This window comes from Zingiber officinale, chromosome 5A (genome assembly GCF_018446385.1).
Source record: "Zingiber officinale cultivar Zhangliang chromosome 5A, Zo_v1.1, whole genome shotgun sequence".
Taxonomy (NCBI): Eukaryota; Viridiplantae; Streptophyta; class Magnoliopsida; order Zingiberales; family Zingiberaceae; genus Zingiber; species Zingiber officinale.
In genome coordinates this window covers 144048874-144075206 of record NC_055994.1, presented here as the reverse complement: position 1 = coordinate 144075206, position 26333 = coordinate 144048874, and the positions used below count along the sequence as shown (strand labels likewise).

Here is a 26333-nt window from a genome sequence, read left to right as displayed (position 1 = left end):
TTATTATACTTCAAAACGAAACAAAAGAAATGCTATACACGCAGTTTTCCAATATTGGCTACATGCAGGAAGCAAATGCACAAAGGAAAAAATGTATTGAAAATTATAAGAAAAGAATGACGAGCAAAGACCATGAAATTCTCTACCACTTCCTTGGATGTTTTAATTGTTGAATTTCTTCAGCAGTATTAAATTATGAATGAACTAAAAGCAAAGAAATTTAGCGAGCTCATGTGGATCTATCTTTTGTCTAAAAGTTTTTTCAGGCCACCTATTTACCAAAAAGATTGAGGCATACGAACTGAATATGCTTACTTTAGGAGGAACCCAAATGCAATGGGGCCTTGTAGAGGCAGTAGAGCACCAGTACTTTGGCATCATTTGGGCAGCTTATGACAGATTCAACCCGTAATGAAATGATTTCAGTCCGGTCGTTAATATCTTCTTCAAAACTTGATCTGATTTCTGAGCTATCATGGATTACTCTTTGTTTATGGTAGCACACATAGCATTCCATGGCCGGTGTTTCTTTCCAGAGGATACATGGAAGCACCTTCCACATATCTCTGATGATTGACAGCGGGTTCACGCAGTCCTGGAATGGTCGGAAACTTTCCTTTCTGGCCCTTATTCATGATAGAGCATGCACCAAATTTGTCATTCGTCCCAGCACCTGCTCTCCTAAGAATAATCAAAATTGACAAGTTAGAACTTGTTAAAAACTCCTTTACATGATTGTTAATTAACAAAAATGAGTTATATGACTCTTAACAATATAGAAGTCCCTAGGAAATAGTTTACATTCGCTACATAGTGAATAATAAAATACAAACAAAACATGAGTCCCTAACATTTACTGATAAGGAATATTCATTAGTGCAAAAAATCATAGGTAAATTCCTTGTAATTGTGATTATTGTCTTACGATCCTCTCCCTTTATTTTGGGGTGATTGTCACATAGGGTTTTAGAAAATGGTCAGGAGAGTATGATCGATTTAGGGGGTGAACTCACTTGCATGTGGTAGTATGTGAATGTGGATTCACAGTGTCGAGTATATTGTTCCTATAGCCAGAAACAAGAATAAATAGAGGATAATTCATGTCAAGTTTCAAGGAGAGATTGGGGTCCACCAGTACACCATGTGCCCCCACGGGAATGCCCAGTTGGCTAGAGGGTGACAGGTTAGTTACAATGGGGCAGGAATCAATTCCCAACGGGCGTATGCCCTCGAGGAAAACCTCTTCCCAACCCCCCTAGCCACTTAGCGGTCTATTATAAGCTGACTTCATGATTTACCTCCCTTCACATAACTTCGTGATTTATAATCACCTTTTGATACAATAGTCTATTTCGAATATCATGATTAAAGATATAATTGATGCTTGGTGAAGATATAGTTGTCATGGTAAGCGTTGGAACCATGAGCTCATTGTTGAAGTTTTAAAGTTGATGTTGTGGCTATCAAACAACAATTATGTGATATGCTTGGATTGTAAGAAGACATGTGGCAATTATATGGTGTAAGAATGTGGTGTTCAATTGAGTGTCACGAGTTTATACAACCTAGGGATAGACCAAATCCATTCAGATCAATTATTGGATAATAATAGGATTGAAAATTTCAATCTCATGCTTGAAGTCATGATTATTAAAGAATTTGGTAGAGTAGATCCAGTGGCAAAAGGTGAAGTCGTCACCTTAGTGGCCCTCCAGGGCGGCCCCACACACTCTAGAAGGAGGTAAATCACGGAGGTTTATTGAGTCTTAGCCGAGCGGCCTTCCTAGACAGAGGGCACGAGATAAAGTAGAATTTGCACCCGTCGGGAATAACCATGCCTCACTGGTGGCAAGCCCTGCTCGAGTACCAACTCGGCTACACCCGCGGGGGCATTTGGTAGAGTATATTTGTGAGCTACGAATATTGGTTGTTCATGATGTGAGGTATGAGGTATGTATATTGATAATCATAGTGAATTATTAGATGCCAATGTGTGGTTTATCATCATGCAACTATATATCAATAGACAACTGTCATTGACAAGGCTTTGATTATAAGTGAGTTGACAGTGGTAATACTGGCTTGAGTATGATGTGTCGGTTCTATTAAATCAGATAGATATTTAGTTGCCTGTCAAATTAGTGATCTTTCCCTATGTTATGCTAAGAGTTAGTTGGACCTCATGTTTGATTCAGTGATGTAATATTGTAAATTGTGATTGTCAAGCAACGATGATTGAAGTTGAGGGTAAATCTAATATTGTATGGATAGTTTGATCAAGATGTTGAGTCCATTGTCAACCCAACCTAGGTGTCACTGCTGAATCTTAACCTGACAGAGTATGTGGTTACCTAATTGCCTATTTTGCCTCTTTGCTTGTCTGGATTCATATGTTGTCGGACCCCTTCTAATAGGTGTTTGTTTGGCATGCCTGATCTAACTATTGTGCTTATTAGTATAGAGAGATTCAGTGGATACATCTTTAGAGTTATTTAACATGCTACTGTATTTGTGGATGTATTACTTATATTAACATGATATGTTAGACACGAGTAACATGACATCGTAAACTAACAATACATACTTGTGTCATGCATTGAGATATTAGTTAGTGCATGGAGACACGCATTTGCACCACCAAAGGGCGACACCTAATGGGCTTTTACTAGAGAGATTGCAAAGAGCCATATGGGTAATGTGATTGGGTTTTTAAATGAAAAAATAAATAAATAAACCCAGTTAGCCTCATGAACTAACCCTGGGGTGATTGGCCCAGTCCCACAGAAATTTTCAACCGACCACCAGGTAAATCGGGAAGCACTCACAGCGAGCGGCCAAGAAGCCCAACATCCTTTGGTTGCGTGCCCCATTTGGAGAAAAAATTCATGTAAATTCGTCATAGTTGGGGATCGAATTGCGGGTGCTTGGGTGACAACCTAGATGCCCTACCACTGCACCATAGCCCCAGGGGCGATTGGGTTTTTAAATGAGACTTTAGAGATTGTTGCAATGGGGAAATTATTAAGGTCAATTATGTTACAGTCTCCTTTATTTATATGTATTATCTTATTATCACTTTACAAATACATCCTTCTTCTTACACATTAAAAATAGGTCCCTAGCTATTTACAGCTTAAATCCAACCAATGAAGTCTCTTCAAGATTCAAACTCGTTTGACCCTACTTTGAATCCTGCTCAAGGTCCAAAACACTCTCAATAAAAAAGAAAAAATTAAAATCAAATCAAATAAAGAAAAAAGAAAGAAAACCATAGAGCAAAGTTGTTCAAAGTAATTGCTGTGTGATTATCAGGGCAAGATCCTGTAGTGCCAGGTTATGAATAAAGATGACAAGCTCCAATTCAGTGCATGCATGTTCCCTTTGAAGACCACTCAGAACAGAAACAGAGCTAGTTTTTTAGGAACCATAACTCATAGCTATAATTGCAGAGTGCTGGTTAACTGTGGGCATAAGGTACAGTTAGGCTAATATGAGTTGTGACAATTTAATACAATTAATCAACCGAACCTCAGGATCAAAGTGATGAGTATGATTGACAACCAGATAGAAAGATTGAGATACAATGAATCATCAATATAACAATCAAAAAAGCAGCTGAACTATGAAGTGAGACAGCATGAATAAACAAATAATATAGCTGGTGTAGGTACCATGGTTGTCAAACTTGGCTGACTCAGATACAGATCAGCTGAGTTGGATTGGGATTGACTCTAGCCAATACTATTTTCTCTGGTATCTCGGACATCCATTAAAAGGTCATCAGAAAGCTGAAGATAGGATCAAACTTAGGGGAAATCTCATCGTATATATACTAAAATCCGGTAAGAATTGAGAAAATTTAGTTATTTTTTTAGAACCAACTTATTTCTCAAAAAATCTCATTTCCAACCAACAAGAAAAGAAAGAAAAAGGGGAGAGAAACCTGGCCAAGAAAATGAGAATCTTTAGGAAGAGAGGAAATGGCAAAGAAAATTTCCACCTTCCATCAAGAGAAGATGTAGCAGTAAGCTTATAGGAAGGCTTCAAAAATCATAAGGTAATAACATTTATTAATTAAATTAATATTTAATAGTATATAATATAGGAATTAGTAATAGTAGGGCTGCATTTTCTGACTTGAATTCGCAGAGGCCAGTAATTTCTTCACAAGGAAATGATTTTAATAATCAAAAATATATTATTAAATTTAATTCAAAATGCTATAACATTTATGCAGTAAATTATGTGGAAAATTTAAAAAACAAAATCGATAATGTAACATATATTGAAATAATTAAGAATACACATAAAGATATAATGATGAGAGTGAAGACTCTAGACAGATTAATCGACATGTTTCCAATAAAGAAAATTATGTGAAAAATTCTCAAAAAGAAATATGTTAATTTGGCATATATTGAAATAATTAACAATATACATTAAGAAGTAATGACAAAAGTGAAGACTCCGACGTGTTTTCAATAAAGATAGGGTTGCATTAGGTATTAGCTCTACATCCATATTTTTTTTACACTAATTGGGGATAAACTCATTGGAAGCATCCAAAATAAGTCACCATGTTGCATGTTACAAATGACATTATTTTGTTCAACAAGATATGTGAAGAAGTAAATGTTAAACTCGAATGATCCTGTCCGAGTGATGAGTGGATGGACGCTGGGAACGTGGCGCTCTCCGCTGTCTACGACTGGTGATATGGATCTCCGCCGCTACCTGCAAAGAAGTCGGGCCGGGAGGAGTTTCCCGGCGACGACCCTCCGACGCTCAAGTCAGGCAAGAGGAAAACGATGAAGTGGCTCCAAAGATGAGGGATCGCGTACCTCCGGCGAAGTCTGAGGGCTCTTATATAGAGTTGTGGGGAGGCTTATGCACACCTACCGAGGCGTACACGTGTTCTTTACCATACCTTAGTATGGGCTTACCATAGGAGCATGTCTGACACCATACTGCTACAGTCCGAGCACCTCTCTGATGGGACGGCAGAACCTTCCGTTGTAGGATTCTGCGTATGGCTTGGTCGTCGAACATGCCTGTTGTCAGAAGATGTTTCCCAATGTCTCCTGGTCCTTGTCTCCTTTTTCCGCGCGCTGAGCGTCCAGCCGCTCGACAGGCACATCACTTCCAACCTGGCGTAGGTGTTGGCTCGACCGGGGAGATTCTCGATCGCGTGCTCGGCTGATATTGTTCCTGCCCGTGTTGCTCTATGCCTCGGTCGAGCGGACTACCCGCTCGGCCCGGCGACCCTTTTCACCACGAACGTCGGAAACCTGCCTCCCCGTCGGGTTGTCTTTGATTCCGCTCAAACCCGTTCGGCCGGTCGACCCAACCCTTATCCGATCGGCTGGACCTCATGCTGACCCTTTTGACTTTTGACCTCTACGTGTCATTGGCTCCCCTCAAAGGGGGTCCCCCGTCCTTACCGCCGGATCACTTGCCTCCCCTTCAAGTCTAGTCAAAGGAGGCGATTAGCCCGACTGACTGGACCGCCAGTTACGCCGAGCGGCGTCTCTGTGAAACTATCCTCCGCTCGACCCCCACGGGGGTAGCTATGACGTCAGTCAACGCCAACATTCCTCGGATCTCTTCGAAATTTGCGCCAATCTTCGACATTAAGGCCGGGCATGCGCTCTGTGCCTTGTGAAGGCGCTCATTAAATGCACTCCAGTGGCCGAATGCCACGTGGCACTGCTGCCGTCATCGTATGGCAGTGGCGTCGCGGGCGACGAGACCGAGGCGGTTTGAAATGGACGGCCCGATAGAGTCCTTGGTTTTTGCGACCTGCATCCGACGGCTGAGGTCGTTCGGGCCCAACCTTATAAAGCTTTCGCCTTCTTCCTCCGCCGCATTCCTGCTTTCGCGTGCCCAGAAGTTTTCCCTGTCGTTCCTGCTCCGGTGATCCTGCTGTTGCTTCTTCCGGCGACCTCTCGCATTCTTCCTTCGATCTTCGTCTGCTTCCGTAAGGTCCTTCTGCCATCTTCTTTTCATTTCTTGTTTTTCCTCGTGCTTTCTTCTTCTCTTCGCGTTCTCATCTCCTGATTACGATTCGGTCCCCTCTCTTAAGCTTTTTGCCCTTTCGTCCATCTCTTGCTCCTTTTCCCGTTCGGCTTATAGCCAGCTCTTCTCAATCTCAAGACCCAGCCCTCGGCCCGTGGTATACCACCATGGAGTCGCGCTTCGATCGGAGCGACGCCAAGATTCTGATGAACAATTTTGACATCTCCTCTGACTTTGAACTTATCTTACCCGTTCCCTCCGCTCGGCCACACAGACCGCCGCACGGAGCTATCTGTTTTTTCCGCGACCAATTCATAGCCGGTCTGCGCTTTTCACTCCATCCCTTTATCGTAGAAGTCTGTAATTTTTTCGGCATTCCGCTCGGAAACTTAGTCCCTAACACCTTCCGTCTTCTATGTGGCGTTGTTGTCTTGTTCAGAATCCACAACATTCCCCTCCGACCAGAGGTCTTCTACTATTTTTATTATCCTAAACAGTCCGAGCTGGGTACTTACATGTTCCAGGCTCGGCCCGATTTAGTCTTCTTTAATAAACTTCCCTCTTCCAATAAACATTGGAAAGAGTACTACTTCTATCTTCGTCTTCCCGAACGGGCCCTTTTCCGAACCCAGTGGCAGGTCGGACCGCCAACCTCCCCTGAGCTAAAGAGGTTCAAGCCCCGACCGGACTATCTTCACGTTGCCAACATGCTAGCCGGTCTGAAGTTCGACATCAATAAGTTCTTACCTGAAGGGGTGATGTACATATTTGGTCTGAGTCCGATCCGGACTCCCCTCCCGAGCAGCCTCGGTAAGAATTTTACTTATGCATTCGCCTTGATTGCTAACTGATTTTCTTCTTTTTCCTTTGCAGCAAACGTTGTTATGGAGTCAATAATGGCCGGTATCTTGAAGAAGAAAGCCGAGGCACTTGAGGCGGCAGCCGCCAAGGAGATGGAGCAACTGGGCATCACCCCGGTCGGCTCTCACGAGGGAGAGAGCGAAACGAATGCGGGGGAGTCGGCCGCTTAGCCGGTTGGCGCAACTTCTAGCCGAGGGGCCTTCCGTTCGGGAGGAAGGTTCTATTCAGGAGGAAGAGCGCCCGCTTAGGCAAAAAAGACGCCGGCCGGAAACTCCCCCACGATCAGCCACTTCCGCGATCCAAGCACCTGAGCGAGAGGGAAATGCTTCTCATGGCAAAGGTCCAGCGATTGAGGCGATCTCATCCGATCGGACCCCCTCTCACCTGGACCTACCCGCGGATCCCATCGAGGCTGTGCCGGTCAGCTCAATTCCTCCTGTGCCTCGCCGAGTTCACCGCTCGACTATTTTATCCAAGTTCTCCACTCCGGCCTCCGATCGTTCTGCGTCTGCTTACACAACTCCCGGCTGGAGTCGTACGATCAGGGCCACGCTGCATCTCCCTACCGAGAAGCTTATGGCCGAGTCCGCTCGGCCAACTATGCTCGAGCACATGATTACTATGAAGGGGCCCCTTGTCGAGATGTGGGCCAATGCTAGGGCTCGGGTTGCCTTGATTCCGCTCGGCAACTTGGCCAACAGCCATATGCAGCAGGCCACTGGGGTAAGTGTGTTTTCTTCCGAAGTTTTTTATGCCGTAATTCCGATCGGCTATTAATATTCCTATTCATGCCAGAGATGGGTGGAGGAGATCGCTGTCTCCAACCGCTTGGCTATGGCGGAAGAAGAGATAAAGAGGCTGAAGACTTCGGGCGGCCCATCCGGCTCCCAAGGCCCCTCATACGCCGAGCTGCAGAAAGAGCTCAAGAAGGCCCAGGATTTGTTGGAGGCGGAACGGAAGAAGATGGTCGATCAGGCCTATACTCTAGAAGAACTTGAAAGACAGGCAAAGACACTCGATCGGAAAATAAGTCTTGCCACCGATCAGAAGAAGACGGCCATCGTCGATCTGGAGAAGAAAAACGTCGAGGCTCGAGGTCTGGAGCAACGGGTCAAAGAGCTGATGGAGCAGCTGGATGGCGAGAAGGCGAGCCGCTCGGGCGAAGCCATCAAACATAAGGACGAGCTGAAGAAATTACAGGAGGCTCTTGAAGCTTCCCAAACTACCTTCAAGGAGTACCAGAAGGCTGAGCCTGGTCGAGTCGCAGCCCTGAGGCTGAATCACATCCGCTCAACCGAATTTTCAGAAAAAGTGTGCGAGCGGATGTATACTGCCTTTGAGCTTGCCATCACCGCCACGACGGACTATCTGAAGTCCAAGGGTCAGCTCCCTGACTCCGCAAACATCTCGGCTCAAGACTATGCGGCGCTCCTTAGCACCATCCCTAAGGACCTTTATGATTTTCTGGAATAGAAGTCTTTATGTAATTCGGTCGTTCGGCCACAAACTTCCCTTTTTGTAATTCGGCCGCTTGGCCTTGATTCCTCTGATTTCAATGAAAAATTTATCTGTGTTGTGCAACTTCGTTTTTACTTTGCATGCTTGTGGGTGATTGGTCGGGGCCTATGATACAAAACTCGGCCAACTAGGCCTCCCGAGCGGGCGTAGGTGGCATATGACTTGTCACTACTTTCCCTGCCGCTCCTCTTCAAGCGTCTTTCGTTCCGGCCGGGAGGTTTATAGTCGCCGGTCCGACTCTCGGGTTTAACGTCAGAGCTCGACGGTCTTCCGGCCGGAGGGTTTATAGTCGCCGGTTCGACTCTCGGGTTTAACGTCGGAGCTCGACGGTCTTCCAGCCGGGGGGTTTATAGTCGCCGGTCCGACTCTCGGGTTTAACATCGGAGCTCGACGGTCTTCCGGCCGGAGGGTTTATAGTCGCCGGTCCGACTCTCGATATTTAACGTCGGAGCTCGACGGTCTTCCGGGAGGTTTATAATCGCCGGTCCGACTCGATATTTAACGTCGAGCTCGACGGTCTTCCGGCCGGAGGGTTTATAATCGCCGACTCGATATTTAACGTCGGAGCTCGACGGTCTTCCGGCCGGGGGGTTTATAGTCGCCGGTCCGACTCTCGATATTTAACGTCGGAGCTCGACGGTCTTCCGGCCGGAGGGTTTATAGTCGCCGGTCCGACTCTCGATATTTAACGTCGGAGCTCGACGGTCTTCCGGCCGGAGGGTTTATAGTCGCCGGTCCGACTCTCGATATTTAACGTCGGAGCTCGACGGTCTTCCGGCCGGGGGGTTTATAGTCGCCGGTCCGACTCTCGATATTTAACGTCGAAGCTCGACGGTCTTCCGATTCGACTGACGATGCCCTATACTTGCGCTAATTTTCCGATTTTTTACTCCTATATTTCAAGTATACAGCCGAACGGAAAGTATACAGCATACATTACATTGGTGCACCTTTCACCCCGCCCGGTAAGACTGGAGGTGGTTGGCGCTCCATGGTCGATCCAGTTGCCGTCCGTCTTCATCCTCCAGATAATAGGCACCCGAGCGGAGCTTTTCGATGACTCTGAAGGGTCCTGCCCAGGGAGCTTCGAGCTTGCCCACATCTCCGACTGGCTTCAATTTTTTCCACACAAGATCGCCGACCTGGAATGCTCTCGGGATCACACGGCGGTTGTAGTTCTGCTTCATCCTTTGCCTGTATGCCATCAGTCGGACGTTGGCTTTGGCTCGCTCCTCGTCGATCAGGTCCAATTCCAGCTGCCTTCGCTTGGCATTGCCCTCGTCGTAGTTCTGTATTCGACCATGGTGCTTCCCCTTGAATGCAAGTGGTGCTTCCCCTTGAATGTCGACCGGATCTTTATCTCAGCCCCATGTTGAGATATTCTCCAGTCGGAACTCTGCTGCCGCTCGACCTGCTGATGCTGACGTCGCCTGTTGCTCTAGGCGCTCGGCTTGCACCTTTTGTTTCTGCTGCTCCACGAGCTTAGCTGCTCTAGCCTCAATTAGAGCGTCGAGCTCCTCCTGAGAGAGCATCACGGTATGAGGTCGTCCAGCTTCGTCCATCTCTTCCGCTCGGATGCAGGTGCGTTCCCACAGACGGCGCCAATTTGATCCTGTCCGAGTGATGAGTGGATGGACCCTGGGAACGTGGCACTCTCCGCTGTCTACGGCTGGTGATATGGATCTCCGCCGCTACCTGCAAAGAAGTCGGGCCGGGAGGAGTTTCCCGGCGATAACCCTCCGACGCTCAAGTCAGGCAAGAGGAAAACGATGAAGTGGCTCCAAAGATGAGGGATCGCGTACCTCCGGCGAAGTCTGAGGGCTCTTATATAGAACTGTGGGGAGGCTTATGCACACCTACCGAGGCGTACACGTGTCCTTTACCATACCTTAGTATGGACTTACCAGAGGAGCATGTCTGACACCATACTGCTACAGTCAGAGCACCTCTCTGATGGGACGGCAGAACCTTCCGTCGTAGGATTCTGCGTATGGCTTGGTCGTCGAACATGCCTGTTGTCAGAAGATTAGGGCTGTAAATGAACCAAGCGTTCGTGAACAAGCTTGGTGTTCGGCTTGGTAAGAGCTTGTTTATGTTCGTTCAATATACATAAGATTAACTAAACAAACAAGCTTGAACAGCTCGTTAAGCTAAACAAACAAGCTTGAACACATATGTGTTCAGCTCGTTAACGTTCGTGAACAACGTTCGTGAACAACGTTCATGAACAATGTTCATGAACCATATTCATTAATAAAACTCTTTTCAATATGCTAAATAAATAATAAAATAAAATAAAATAAATAAATAAATTTAAATTATCAAGCTCAATAACCAATCAAACAACTAAAAGTTTCAAACAATCAAACAAGCTTGAATTGAGAGCTTGATAATATCTAAATGAACCAAGCTCAAGCCAAGCTTGAACCAAGCTCAAGCCAAGCTTGAACCAAGCTTAAGCCAAGCTTGAATTGAGAGCTTGATAACATCTAAACGAACTAAGCTCAAGCCAAGCTTCAAACAAGCTCAAGCTCATAAAAAATAAACCAAGCCAAGCTTGAACACTCATTTCAAAAGCTTGGTTCATTTAAGCTCGGCTCGGCTCGGCTTGGTTACCTTTTCAAACAAGCTTGAACACCCAAAGCTCGGCTCGGCTTGGCTTGTTTACAACCCTACAGAAGATGTTCCCCAATGTCCCCTGGTCCTTGTCTCCTTTTTCCGCGCGCTGAGCGTCCAGCCGCTCGACAGGCACATCACTTCCGACCTGGCGTAGGTGTTGGCCCGACCGGGGAGATTCCTGGTCGCGTGCTCGGCTGATATTGTTCCTGCCCGTGTTGCTCTATGCCTCGGCCGAGCGGACTACCCGCTCGGCCCGGCGACCCTTTTCACCACGAGCGTCGGAAACCCGACTCCCGTCGGGTTGTCTTTGATTCCGCTCGAACCCGTTCGGTCGGTCGACCCAACCCTTATCCGATCGGCAGGACCTCATGTTGACCCTTTTGACTTTTGACCTCTACGTGTCATTGGCTCCCCTCAAAGGGGGTCCCCCGTCCTTACCGCCGGATCATCGAATTTTGGCAGAACCAAGTAAAAAGTTTTAAACTTAGTAAAATAAAAGTAAAATATATAAAATTTATGTTTAGTAGTGAACGTAATAAGGCAATTGTTAAGAAAGGAGATAACGAGTTACTTTAAGTATCTGAGATCGGTTTTATATTGAATACAAGTAGCATGGCCGAAATGGATAAAGACGTCAAATGTTCCTTGTAATCGTAAGGTGACTCTAAAATTTAAAAGGAAATTCTATAAAATAGTGGCTAAACCTACTATATTGTATGAAATTGAATGTTGGGGTATGAACCGAGCACACAAGTAAAAATAAGAGTCATAGAGATGACAATGTTAAGGTGAATGTGCAAACATACATGACAGGACAAAATAAAAAATGAGAATACTAGAGAGAGAAGAAGTTGCATCTGAGGGAATACTTTGAGAGATGCATTTAAAATGATATAAGCATATACTTAAGCAATAAATAAATAACTCAGTTAGGGAATGTGAGAGCAAAACAAATATGCACATTAATCGAGAAAAAAAACAAAGAGGATTGAGTTAGTAATAATAAAATGGAATAAAATTCATTTAAATATCGGCAAATTATTAAACCACGTAGCCAAAGTTTCAGAATACCCAAATCACGTAGGTAACTTTCAAAATTACTAAATCACGTACCCAGTATCCATTATACACCTCTTTTTTTGTTCCCAATCGATTGGTAGATTTACCAATCGAATTGCTACACTGTAGCAATCGATTGGGAATGATTATGTGCCATGTAACATTCCACCAGTGTAGCAATCGAAATGAAATGCAACTCGATCAAAAATAAGTTGAAAAAATCACTGCTCTCAATATAGTATGTTAAATTGATATTTGAGGGCATAGATGTATTAAGGAGACTTAGACGAGCACAAAGGTCCCGGTTTGCAGTGATTCTGAGTTCTCTAGGTCCATCAGCTAGTTTCGGATCTAGAGAACTCTGAATCACTCCAAACCAAGACCAATATACTTGTTTAAGTCTCCTTAATACATCTATGCTCTCAAACATCAATGTGATATGCTATATTGAGAGAAGTTTTTTTTTAACTTATCAAAATCTAGTTGAAAAATCACTACTCTCAATATAGTGTCAAATTGATGTTTGAGGGCATAGATGTATCAAGGAGAGTTAGACGAGTACACAGGTCTTGGTCAGGAGTGATTCTGAGTTCTCTAGGTCCATCAGCCAGTTTCGTCCAAAAACGATTGACGGATCTAAAGAACTCTAAATCACTCCAAACCAAGACCGATATACTCGTCTAAGTCTCCTTGATACATCTATGCCCTCAAACATCTATGTGATACACTATATTGAGAGCAGTATATAGTGCATCACATTGATATTTGAGAGCTTAGATGTATTAAGAAGGCTTAGACGAGTACATCGGTCTTGGTTTGGAATTCTCTAAGTCCATCCATCACTTTTGGACGAAACCGACGGATGGACCTACGTCATTCAGAAAATCAAATTTTGATATTGTCCGACAAAGGAATTCTAGGAAGTCATTTTTGATGTCGATTACTGAGTATCATCGTCGTAGCACTTATAACGAATAATGAACATTTGATATAATTTTTCATGCTAAGTTAAAAATCACTACTCTCAACAAAGTATGTCAAATTGATGTTTGAGGGGATAGATGTATTAAGGAGACTTAGATGAGTATATCAGTCTTGATTTGGAGTGATTCGGAATTCTCTAGGTCCATAGCTGATTTTAGACGAACCGACTAATGAATCTAGAGAACTCCGAATCACTCCAAACCAAGACTGATATATTCATCTAAGTCTCCTTAATATATCTATATCTTCAAACATTAATTTGACACACTATATTGAGAGTAGTGATTTTTTCAACTCATTTCAGATCGAGTTACATTCCACACTGTAGCAATTGATTGATGGAATGTTACACGTCCACAGAATCATTACTAATTGATTGGTAAATATGTCAATCGATTGGGAACAATAAGAGGGTACATGATTTAGTAATTTTGAAAGTTGCCTATGTGATTTGGGCATTCCGAAACTTTGGCTGCGTGGTTCAATAATTTTTTGTTTAAATATAGATGAAGATATTGATCCCAATGATGAAGGAGGATTCATATAATCAACCTCACTTAGTGACTTGGTGGTTGTTGTTTGTAGGATATGATAAATTTAAAAAATTTTAATAACTTGGATAAATGTAAGAAAACATGTAACATTTGGATATATTTAAGTAAAAATGTAAACTTTTTAAAGATTTAGATATGTTTATCCAAGTTATTTTAGTATTTTGTTATCTCATACATTAAGCATATTTCTTTTATTTTTATATTTGTTATTAGATTCTTTCCTTCATTTTGATTTTTTTTTCTTATCGATTCCAAAGCAGAGCTTACTGATCTGCTATGGTTGTTATCTATGTTTTTGGATTGTATCATTAATTTGACAACCATGGCTGGTACATGCAACAACTTCTAATAGGTGAAAACTTTTAGGCCTTGATTATGGTAGGAGCACTTAATTAAAATGTCAACACAGAATCACTGAATGTTACACTACAAAGAACCGTTTGAAAATTACCCATAGCAGTACATCATAGATACTAAAACAGTGTATTCAAATATATTCCAATTTGATAATCATTAGAAGACGTTTAAAAACCAACATAGCATATAAGTGATAAATAAGTTGCAGTAATCCAGTTACCTCAAAAGTTTCTCAGATGCAATTCGAGCAGCATCAAGTGTGCTTTTGTTTGGCAGATAGTTAACTCTTCCGCTAAAATCAGCACGCATAGGAGAATGGATCTTGATAATCTGAACAGGAGTATTGAAGCATTCAAAAGTTGGACTGACTTCTAGATACAACAATTATAAAAATAAGGACAGTGTTTTGCTTACTCCTAAACACTCCATCATCTGATAATATGCCCTACCATGAAGTGGAGTATGCCCCTTCCTAGACTCTGAAAAGTACCTAGTCCTGCAAGCAGTAAAGATGCAAGCTTAGGTAAGAACAAAATCGCTGTCTGCATACAAGCCAAGGCTGAAGGTGTTTTGATTTTTTACTCAACCATTCTTTATATCCTGGATCCACTGTGAAGCCATACATATCAACAGTGTCACAGATGGACAGAGCAAACTCAAGAGCTTTAAGTCCAGTTCCTTTAGCTGAAGAACCAAAGGAGGTGCCTAACATGAGGTATACTTGATTCCGAATTGGGATTTCCTACAAAAAGCAAAACTAAAATTTCATGTGCCTAGAATTCTGTCATCACTCTTGACATAATAGGTTTATGATGTCTATGTTTCACGCATACAGAAATATAAAATTGGTATCTCATACTTTTTAAATCTGATAGCAAGACAGTTCCTTGTGTCCACATGCTACCAGATACGTAGATGCATCTACAGTATTATCATATTCCATTTCCTATCAATGGTCGGACTTTAAATGAAAAAATTGATGGCCTCTACATGACCAAAATGTCAGAATCATTATTGAGCTTCTACTGATTTCATATACAAGCGAACAAATCTAGAGATTTACAGCTTGCAATAGAAATGTCACCAATACCATAGGCATGGCATTGTCCAATTCTCTATATTTTCAATCCTGTTGGATAAGCCTCTGCTGACATATACATATATTTTGGTTTTTAGCATTATAGTTTTGGAGTAGATTTTCAATTTGGTTTTAGAGATACAACCAGAAATACTGGACTATTGGACAAATTAAAGCCATGAACCATTCAGGATTGTAATATAAGACTCAGTTTCAAATTAATTGATAGTCAAGGTTCTAAATCACTTATGTTAGAAGCATGTGGGTTGAGAACAACATAGTGCATATGCATCAATGCAAATGGAATCATTATTAACTTTTGTGTTATCTATGAAAATTTAATTTAAATAAAGAGTCAACAATAAGCAAATATGAGTTAACAACTGATGGGCAAATATAAAAAATTAACTATATTTTGACAAAAGGTTAATCTATACATTCTGCAAATATAAAGATGCATATGCAATTATTACTAACGTATGTTTATCCATAAAACTATAATTTATATACGAGTTAACAATTCTGAAAAAAGTTAATCTATGCCTACTACATAATAGGCAATCAAAAGTGCCTATTATGTAAAATTGCATCCAAGGTCTTACTGATAAGCAAAAAGTGTTGTCAAAATTTGATGTCGAGAACTATAAAACTTATTTAAGAAGAAAATCATCATTGAATAAATATCAAATTCCTCCTCAATGTTTCCATCATTTATAAGAGGTAAAAATGAGTATGGAGTTCCTTGGTTGAGATAGCTCACTGGATCTGAAGTTATACAGGATGTTTTTTTTAATTCTAAATGAAGAAATAGCCATCTCCTTGTTATCATTTTTAGCTAATGGTTTTCTTCATTTTTAATAATATATTATGGATCAAACTAAACATGAGCTATATCAGTTTTGATATTTTCAAAAAAATATATGTCTTGTGTTGGACAACATTATTTTATATCTTAAAATGTGATGGTGGCCATAGTAAATTGTTGAGACCAAGTAGTGAATTTGGGATGGTGCAACTTAAGAGTTCCTAAGGGGACTATGCAATTTTAGGAATTGGGAAGGGGAACATATAGTACCCAAGTAGAAAAACAATTAAATCCCAATATAAAAAGGTGGAGAAGGGACATCAATTTTGGTATGGCTTGTGCATTACCAAGAGGCACCACACTTACCACTTGGGGAAGACTCCTGTGAGGGATAAAATGGCAAGTGTAAAAAGAGTATTATCAACAATAAATAGTAGAGGGGCTGCTATACAGTTAGCACCTACCACTTTATGTAAACAATTTGAAGATCAATTCATGAATAAGTATTTAGTGACTTCTATTGAGAATAATATATTTAATAGTATAGATAGTGAAGATATTTGCAACAAGTTCAAAATATGCAAATACTTCGTGCAAGTATAAGAAGGAATAGTTTCAACATTTTAATAAAAATTAGTCACATCATGAAGATAATCTTTAAATATACTTCGAATGAATTGGAATATTAGACAATTAAAACAATAGTATTGTCTCTTCATCTTTTATTTTAACTAAAATAAGCAATCAATTAAATGAAAATTAACTTTGCTTTTATATCTTGCGTTGTGTGCATGGGAAACATAAATTATTGATATCTTCCACGTAAGCCTCATATTCCCTGAACACTTCACATTTATTTCTTCAATGCAAACCGGAAATAGAAATTGGAGACTAAGATATTGATGCAATCATGCCCTTAAGCATGTGGTTTTGATGTTTGGGCAAAAATATTAAACTAAAAAGATATTGTGATTTTTTCACGTGTATCAAGTGTGCAATGTAGAAAAGCTTGAAATGTAATTGTGAGTGCAATAATTGAAGTATAAATAGGTCAAGGACTGGATAATTGACAAGTGGAAGACCAAGTAGTTCGAGGACTGGATACTTTTAAAGGAAGGGCACATAGATCAAGGACCGGACGCTTGACAGATTGCGTACCGATAAGTTAAGGAGAACATGATGCAAGACAAAGCAAGATGGTGAGGTCCCGGAGGTAAGGTTTCTTGGCACGGAAGACCTGAAAGTGAGGCATTTTAGCATGGTGAAGTCCCAGAGGATGGAACTTCTTGGCACAAGTAATTTCTGCGAGGATGAGTCAAGTACACTTGTACAATGAGGTACAGGTGAGAATAGACTTAGGAAAGATTCAACCTTGGAAGTGGTAGGTACAATCGATTGGAATTGTTTCAGACTAGGTTGACGACTCAGACGAACAGAAAGTCACAATATTTTTGTTGAGGATCAACCAATGCCGAAAGACTTGACTGACCAGCAACGAGGATCAACTAATGCCTAATCAATCGCCTCACTAGCAATGAAAAACCTAGAAGAGAATTGTTGATTAGTCATTAGCAGACTACAACAATGAGAAGATCTATGAGCTACCATTCAACAATTGATGGATGGCTCACTTCAGTCAACTGAAGTAGCCAATACGGCACAGAAGACTAACAAAATCAAGTTAGCAGTCAACTGGTGGTATAATTCAGTCTGACTGATTGAAGGCTGAAAAAGTTGTTTGAAGGCTAAAAAGGAGATCCATGGTAAGTTTATTGAAAGATGAAATTCTCTCATTCAAAGCTCCGTGTTATTGTATTCTTTGCTCTCATTTTTGCTACTCTATTTGTACTTAATTTCTCATCAATTGAAAGAAGAGAGTGCAAGAGTTTTCTCCACAGCTTTCCAAGAAATACAAAAAATAGTGGCTTACGAGGGTGATCTAACGAAGGATCATAGGTGGGTTATAAACCACGTAAATCACTTACTTGGTTTGCTTGCTTTATTATTCATATTTGTTATTTATATTTCCAATGCATTAGCTCAAATTGTAGAGACAAGCGATCAGTTATTCAGTTGTGGTGGCAATGAAAGCCTCCTTAAGGTGGATGCCGCAATGAAGTGGCATAAGGATGAACCATCTTGTCATTCCTCCCTTCCCGCCTTCAGCAGCTATATGCTACATGAGGCAATAGCAAAATTTTGATTTGGAGTGTTGACAAGCTTCTCGCCCTTCAGCTTGGTCAAATGAAAGCTCCAGAGATGATAGATGGGCCATGGAGGAAGCTAATTAAAGCACAAAGTTGACAACTCAAGCTTGATTTGAAACTTTGAAGATGACAACGGGTTGTGAAGGATGTTGATCTGCGTATCCAATTAGCAATCCTAGCACATGCACCCAATATGGCCATGCAGTCAAACAACAAACAATGGTGCCTAGAGAGAATTCAAAGACTAGAATAAAAGCATTGGTGAAGGGAACAATGTCAAACAATCACGAAATACATTCATACCTTTCACTGCTATTGCCACATGTTAAGGACTTGTGTTGATGAACTTGTTGACACAGGTTTTAATATGTAGTATAATACTTGCTAACAATCAATACAAATAGTATACACCTAGTACTTAATAAATAGTTCATTAAACTTATTAATAAGAAACACATGTGCACATCTGCAAAACACTTCAATATTTGATATAAATTTAAGAACTTAATCATTATTGAAATCCTACCTCATTCTGTTTAGAATAACGTACAGTGAATCTAAGGATATTCTTTATTTAATATAGCTCACTAACTCTACAGAAAATTGTAACTAAATCTCATAGTCTAACTCTATCGTTTCTGATATATTATTCTTATCATATCATTTTGAACTCTATTTGAGGTTAGAATCTAAAACTTTGATGGTTGGTCTAAAGATGAATTCAGATTGCTGAAAGTGGCAGATGGTGAATTTATTTTGTTGAATCACAAAGCTACTCCATATTTTGTTAGTTACCGGTAAACCAGTCCTTGCACAATAAATATCAGTGATCCTGTCTGAAAGCTGAATCAACGGACGCTGGGCACGTGGTGCTATCCGAGTCGCTGATGTAGATCTCCGTCGGGTTGCACGAACTTCCGGCGAACCTGCACAGAAGTCGGGCCGGGAAGGGGTTCCCGGCGGCGACCCTCCGACGCTCAAGTCAGGCAAGCAAGCAACAAAGCAGTGGCTCCAGAAATCATAGAATGCGTACCTCCGGCGAAGGATGAGGGCCTTTATATAGGGCTGGGGGGAAGCGGGTGCACACATACCGAGGTGTACACGTGTCCTCAGCCCATACCCCAGTAAGGGCCTGTCAATGAGCTTACCTGACCCCATACTGCTACAGTCCAAGCACGTCTTCGATGGGACAGCTAAACCCCCTGTCGTAAGATTTGGAGTATGGCCTAAACGTAGAACATGCCCGCTGTCAGAGAAAGACGCCAATTGTCTTTTTCCCCTTGTTCCCGGCCGAGCGTCCGGCCGGCCAGCCTCTGCCTTACGTCCAGCCGGACACCTATAGTGGTCTACTTGGGAGATTCTCGGTAATGTGCTTTGTGGAGACTGTTAGCAGTATGCTACCTCATGTCTTCGGCCGAGCGTGCCCTCCGCTCGGCCTTACGATCCTGTACCCTCGGCCTTACGATCCTGTACCCTGAGCGTCGGGGCCCAGCTTCCTGCTGGGGCGCCTTCAGTTAGAACCCGGTCAGCCGGCCGGGCGTTCGACCAACCCATATCCGGTCGGCCACTTGGCCATTTGACTTCCGCGTGGCGTTGACTCCCCAGAACGGGGGTCCCCTGTTCTTACCGCCGGATCACATCAGGAATGCAAGATAGAATGCAAGATGCTGCATAGGGAAATATAAGGATATAAATTGAGACTAATGCTAAGATGTTATTGATTTTGAGCAAAGGCTTGAATCCTCTGTAGTCTATTAGTATAGCCAAATACATAGAGGTTCCATAAAAAGGTTTTGAAGTCATAGTTTCTCATGTTATTACAGAAAGGCTTGAATCCTCCGTTGTCTATTAGTATAGCCAAATACATAGACATTCAACGAAAAGGTTTCGTAGTCATAGTTTCTCATGTTATTAGAGAAGGTAATAGGGTTAATAGGTTGCAGCTGGGTGGCAAATTCTACTGCTCTTAGAATGCAAGATGAGCTATGTGTTTCACTTGAATCTAAAGTAAACATTGCCAGATTGACCACTAATTCTCTAGTTGGATATTATAGTATCATATAAATAAACTCTTCCTAAGGAAGCTCGACTCCTATAAGAAGGGCGCTGACTCCAATTTCATCAAAGTGAGGACACTATTGGGTCATATTTTATGACCCAAAGTGAGGACCATAATTTCATCAAATAATCGTTCAACAATCCCTACTTAGAAAAGAAAACTCCAATAGTGTTATTCCAAACAACAATTCCCACACACACGTCATTCCAAACAACAATACCTACTTACAAAAAAAGTACCTCAATAGTGTCATTGCAACAGCAATCTTCAGTTCAATTCCCAAATCCTTCTTAAAAAGACCCATCCCAACCATGTATATTGAGCTAATATTCAACAACATGGGGCAGCATTTATTCTAACTTCACTTAGGTTAAATCATCCATGTAGTGGAGATTGTTAAAACTATTATTACTTATTGGGGATAGTAGCTTATCGAACTCAGGGGCGCAAATAAATCGAGCCTGCTGGCAAGCTTTTCAAGTTGGCTCAAAAAATATTTGATTCGTATTTGAATTATAGAATTCGAGCCAAACTCAACCATGCTCGAAAATTTTTTTAAGCTGAATTTGAACCCATAATATTTTATTCCATTATTCACAAGCCACTCGCAAGCCGAACTCGACCCAAGCTGTGTTTATTTTTACACAATTTTGGTTTGGATATACTCAAATTAAGATTTTAAGCCATTTCGAGCAATAGTTCGATTCTGCTCAAATCAAGGTTCGAACAACTCAAACCAAACTTGAGCTCAAATTTCATTTCAAATTGAGCTCGAGTCAGAATTAGTTGTATTTTCAGACTTCGAATCGAAGTCGAACATCACATATTTTTCGAGTTTGAACTCGAATTCAATATACTATTCGACTTGATTTGGTTCTATTGCACCCCTAATTGAACTTATAAGAACCTACATAAAGGATGTTGTTCACTGTCATCCTAGAGTGGAGCTCTAAGCATGCAAGTTAACAATTGGATAACTAGACATGCCCTTGTTCCTTGGCTAGTAACCATTATTTGAAATAGCATCATTTGAAAAATAAAAATAGAAACTCAACTTCGAGTAGGTAGATTAACCGACTTGTCTCACAACAGAAGCTTCCTTTTGGATTTAATCAAGGCTAAAAATGAATAACAGTTTACAAAAAGATACTTGTGGACCTACTTGGTGTTAATTAGCTTTTGTGCTTCAATCAAAAACAATTACAACAAAGCAACACTAAGTACAATGTAACCACAACGTAGTCAAAAGAATAGACACAAGTTAACAGACGTGCTACCATGTTAAATTGGGTAGCTTCTTAAGCATCAATACTAGTTTCTATCGTAGAATCACAAACTTGTAATTGCCCAACTTTCTGATTGAATGATGCAATGAATTGAGCTACTAAATGAGATAAGAGGAACAAATATCATTGAAACTCACTGTTGACAAAACTAGGATTGCTTGCAATTCAATCATGATGGTCTTAAATCATGGCTTTGTAATTTTTCCATAAACATATTGCACAGATAAGTACAAGTAGGAATAAATCCTAGGGTACATAGAGATGACACTGTCCTCCCTTCAATCAAATAGCCAAAAAATAATAAAAAATCTTTAACCAGTGTATAATTTTATTTTTTCAGAAAGTTAACTCATTTACATAAAATATAGAAATTAGTTTTATATTAGTTGGTAAAATTGCATAATGGATCCTTCGCCAAGACCCCGCATAGAAGGAGCTTTGTGCACCGAGCTACCCTTTTATCAGTTGGTATGACTTAACATAGACATGAATGGAATGACAGTCACGAAATTAATAACATGAATTGCCGGCCCAATCATAGTACAAATTTGGTTCAACAGTCAATTTGGACAGAAGGGGAGGTTTATTGCTTGTTTGAGTCAAATTTTATCACACGATGGAGGCTAAAGGTCAGCTAAAGCACCAAGATAGAGTACTAGATAGGCCTTGAGCCAAATGGACCACAGAATAGTTGCTGACCCATCACACATCATATGGCCTTTTATGGTTATTGAAAATCAGACAAGGATGGGCCAAAAAGCCCATATATTCTTTGAGCCAGACTGGTTGGGTTGAATGAACAAAAACTGACAACTCAGCTGCTAGCCTACTATGAACCATGCAAATATGAGAACAATTGACAGTACATGAATGGTAACTCAACTATTGCACCAAGCCAAGCAAATTCAAAAACGATAAGTCGTTCATGAATGTGTATATCACAGATATATAATTAGCCTGACAGAACATATATAGCATAACAGGTTCCAATCTTATAGAAGAAATAACATACTGCACTAGAAAGTGTTTGAGCATGACAAGTACCCGAATCATTTTGTTCATGATGTCATGAATAGTGGTTTTAATGATCAGCACCTCCTTCTTCGTTTCTGCAATATGAAAATTTCAGATTATGTTGACTACGACAAGCACATAGTGATATACAATAGAGATTCACACCATCAAGCTCTGCAACTTTATCCAGTGCCTTAGCAGATCCTCTGTTAAGAAGTCGAAATGTACTTTTCCTCCCCACATATTGTGTATAGTTCTGACGTATTAGAATAGGAAGGAAAAAAACCTTAGTAAATAAGGGGAAAAAATTATGCAGTGAGCTGAGAGAGGTGTCCATTAAACCTGGATTGGAGCTCCATTTTCCCTCACAACAGCATCATAGCCATCTATTTCCTCCCCAAATTTTGTCTTTAGAAGGTCGCCAGAATTACCAATAACAGCACATCGTCCAAATTGCCGTGGGACAAAAGGTGGTGTTTCAGGAAGCACTGAACTAAGTTTTTCCATGCATAATGTTCTATTTTTGCATTGATCCCTGGAATAGAAAAAAGAAATTTCTGCATTTGACATCATTAACAATTCTTAAAGTTTCCTTGAACTCATCAATGCAAGTGAAAGGTTATAACACTATAATGGCTGACTCAATTTTAACAGTGGGCTCACAGTTGTATTCCTTTATTGATCCTGCGCCATGCATATTCCTCCCACCCATTTGGTAATGCATCAATAAATTCTTTTGTAAGTATGGTAGAACTATTGCGAACCTGAACAATAAATTAGATGATTATTTGCTTGAAGTAGGTTGTCTGTAAATCATGAGTCATGTCTCATGAGGAACCTAACAGCAAACTGTACCACAATACCAATGTTAAATAAGGAGGCAAAAAGCATAATACAACTGGCACATAGACATCTAGAGAAGCTTACATTATCATATCTAAATCACAGCTCACATTTTGGAACAATTGATAGTTTCATAGATTGATTGTTAGAAATATGAAATGACGAAAAGATGTTTGAACACAATGCTTCAAGAAATATGAATGGAAAAATGACCTGCTCCCAAGTGGCAGCTGCTTCACAAAGGTTGAAATCGAATGATAAGCCTTCAGGTTCTCCGGTTTCAGGGTCACTCTATAAAGGTTAGCATAGAAACTTAGATACAAATTGATTGCACAAATTTAGCCAATATACTAAACAACATAAAGCTAAATAGATAAACATCACATCTGCAATGATTTGTACTCGTGAAAGAACTCATTTGTGAAACAATGAATGTATACTTTCCTTCTTCTTCTTTCATAAACAAAATCTTCTAAGATTGCAAATTCGCATAAACAATGAAAATGAAAAACAACATATCTAGAAAACTGGGTACAAAAGCATATGAAAAAATAATGCAGAGCTTTTTAAGGAAAACTAGCATTGTTCTTGCAGATGAACAAATGCAGTCAATTCATGTGCGATCATCAAAATAGATGTGATAGGACCAGTCAACAAGCCTATGTTGCAGAAGCAAGAGTCATAAATAGTTCTTTTTTCCTTGATGTACTTTACAACTAAGTTGGGTTCTTTAGCTCAAGAATCAATCACTCTGAAGAAAACGAAGCTGTAATAATAAATTATCCTGCACAGGAAAGTAATTCAGATTCTCAGGAATGACCTAAAATCTATGGGTGGTCATAGTGGATGAGATGAACATATTTACTAAAGACAAATGCTACAAAAAGTTTATACTGAAATGTTCCTTAAAGTTCTGCAACCTAACGCCATGTTTCTTACAGCATATGAAAGAGCTTAAGGATGTGGTGGCTATTCATTCCTCTCCAGCCTCCATCCATTTGTTTGGCAAAAACAGAGACAGGGAAACAAATGGAGAGAGATTTGTCTCTCTCAATTTTCTTTAAACTATGTCCACCCAGATAGGGTGAAAAGATACCAAAGTTAGCTGCAAGCCGACCCACTCAATTTTTAAAAATAAAAGACAAAATTATTCTTTTATGTTTAACTTATTATTAGTAGTAATTTTTTCCAAATTTTTAATAATTGAAAATGATGAAAATTATGATTGTTGTGCTCTTTGTTTCTTTACAAGGAAATGAAGTGAAAGTAGGTTTATATATTTCTTTCCCCTGAATGAGATAAAAGAGGAAACTCAATTGGTTTTTCCAATCACTTTCTATCATTAGTTTTTCTAGTCACTATTTTATTTTTTGCCTTCGTTAGGCAGCCTAAGGGAATGACATGCTGACTTTTCCTAAAATGTCCTTATCAACATGTGAAAGCATGAAAGGCAAGTAAACTGCAATCATGCGGAAACATGTTAACATTCTATTCCAAGATTCATCATGGAGGAAAAAATCAAGATTCATCATGTCAGAAACAAACTCACCCACTTTGACACTGTATCACTGGGGTACTGTATCTTAACTTGACAAAAATCCTGGCTTATAAGAGCCTGTAATCCTAAACCATTGGAATCCTGCACTATTACAAGATAATAATTAGCTCTGCAAATAAGACATAAAGTTTTCATTCATCACTTCAAATAATTTTAACTAATTTGAAAACCATGTAAAGGCGGAACTCACTACTATTGCAATATGGAGTTTGCTTACCAGCACAACAATCATATCACATAATTAATATTGTGATATTCTGTCTAAATCTTGAAAGATGAAAAAAACTAATGCTTAACCTCCAAAGCTCCAACAAGCGCAGTGTAATGGGTGACACAAGCAATTATATCAGATACCAAAGGTGTTATTTGGATCATCTGGGCCTAAGGTTACACAAGCACTGCTATGTTGATGCAATCAGAATGAAGAACTTCTGCAACTTAAAAAAGAACTTATTATTAAACTGGTATCTTGAGCACTTAAAAATCCTATAGGATGTATGTCACTTGGGAGGTCAATTAGAAGTAGTAGAAAAACATATAGCACACATTACTAACTCAAAGTAGAAGCCAATGTGAATGCAGGCCTTCAAAGGGAGTTAGGTCTACTGCTTCCCTGTTACACCAGAAGCCAAGAGCATGTGAAGCCTATGAACTCGTTAACTCAATAAAGAGTTTCTAAGAACTTGATGTTGAATAGGAAACTTGGACATTCATATTAACATGGAATTTAATGTATCTTTCAACTCTAAACCAAAGGGTACCTCAAAGGACCCTATTGGAGTTAAGGTTAACTTGAAAGTGATATATTTATGCTATTCTGCTAACCTCTGAGCCACACTGACTATGTTTCTCAAAGATAGTTTGAGTAGTCTCCTGACTTAAGCATAGACATATTTACTACAGAGATTATGTATACGTTGAAAAGGAATGTCAAATTGCCAAAGAATGAAATCCTAAAAGTATATACAGAGACTCACCACGCACTTCTTAAAGCCACTCTGCAATGCCCTCAACGCGTTCAGATCATCTTCTGTAACCCTAAGTCTATCATCTACCAACAAAACAGCAACGAACAGCATGAGCATCGAGCGCTAAGCCCAACAAATTCAAAGAAATACAAGTCGAGCGGGATGGCCATCTCACATTGGTTGGACACTCCGACGATGTAGATGAGGATCGCGGAAACACCAGATGCGAGAGCGACCAACAGCCCCAGCTGCAAGATCCGCATCTGATGCCGGTGGCGAATGTAGCGGCGTCCAAATCCACAAGATTCACCAAAGCCCCGCTCGTGAATGCCCTCTTCTCCTCCGCCTCCTCCTCCAGATCGAACACTTCTCCGAAGGTGTGGAATTCGTTGAGTGGGGAGTGGAGTGGAGATCGGAGGGGAGATGATACTCTTAACGCAACCTGCATACAAAGATTCTACAGGAAAGATTTCGGCTGCTATTGGCGTTTGCTCACTCTCATTATCAAAGAGGTGCTACGCCTCTTTTGCTGCTGGACGCTGGTCTTT

The 26333-nt window shown here is 40.7% G+C and overlaps 1 protein-coding gene across 4 annotated transcripts; it reads right to left on the bottom strand.

Annotated features, from left to right (window-relative positions):
- LOC121982209 (sialyltransferase-like protein 4) lies at positions 1 to 26333 on the bottom strand. 4 transcript variants are annotated; one of them, XM_042535169.1, is made up of 14 exons: positions 25961 to 26025; positions 25795 to 25868; positions 25373 to 25430; positions 25115 to 25254; positions 24809 to 24898; positions 23473 to 23550; positions 23080 to 23180; positions 22759 to 22951; positions 22582 to 22672; positions 22447 to 22511; positions 14555 to 14709; positions 14382 to 14463; positions 14188 to 14297; positions 1 to 681 (listed from the first exon to the last, which is right to left on the bottom strand). In XM_042535169.1, exons 4-14 carry the CDS (start codon positions 25190 to 25192, stop codon positions 492 to 494), a joined length of 1233 nt encoding a protein of 410 aa, XP_042391103.1. In that variant the 5' UTR covers positions 25193 to 25254; positions 25373 to 25430; positions 25795 to 25868; positions 25961 to 26025; the 3' UTR covers positions 1 to 491. The 4 variants fall into 4 exon arrangements, with proteins under 4 accessions (XP_042391103.1, XP_042391104.1, XP_042391102.1 ...); XM_042535170.1 differs by having other exon boundaries at positions 25115 to 25248; XM_042535168.1 differs by lacking the exons at positions 25115 to 25254; positions 25373 to 25430 and having other exon boundaries at positions 25961 to 26333.

Coding starts and splice junctions, on each gene's coding strand:
- LOC121982209 (XM_042535168.1), bottom strand. CDS start 26,048: ATGCGGATCTTGCAGCTGGGGCTGTTGGTCGCTCTCGCATCTGGTGTT. Junction 25,869..25,960: donor CGTCGGAGTGTCCAACCAAT/GTGAGATGGCCA, acceptor TTTTGTTGGTAG/ATGATAGACTTAGGGTTACA. Junction 24,899..25,794: donor GTGGCTTTAAGAAGTGCGTG/GTGAGTCTCTGT, acceptor GTAATAGTGCAG/GATTCCAATGGTTTAGGATT.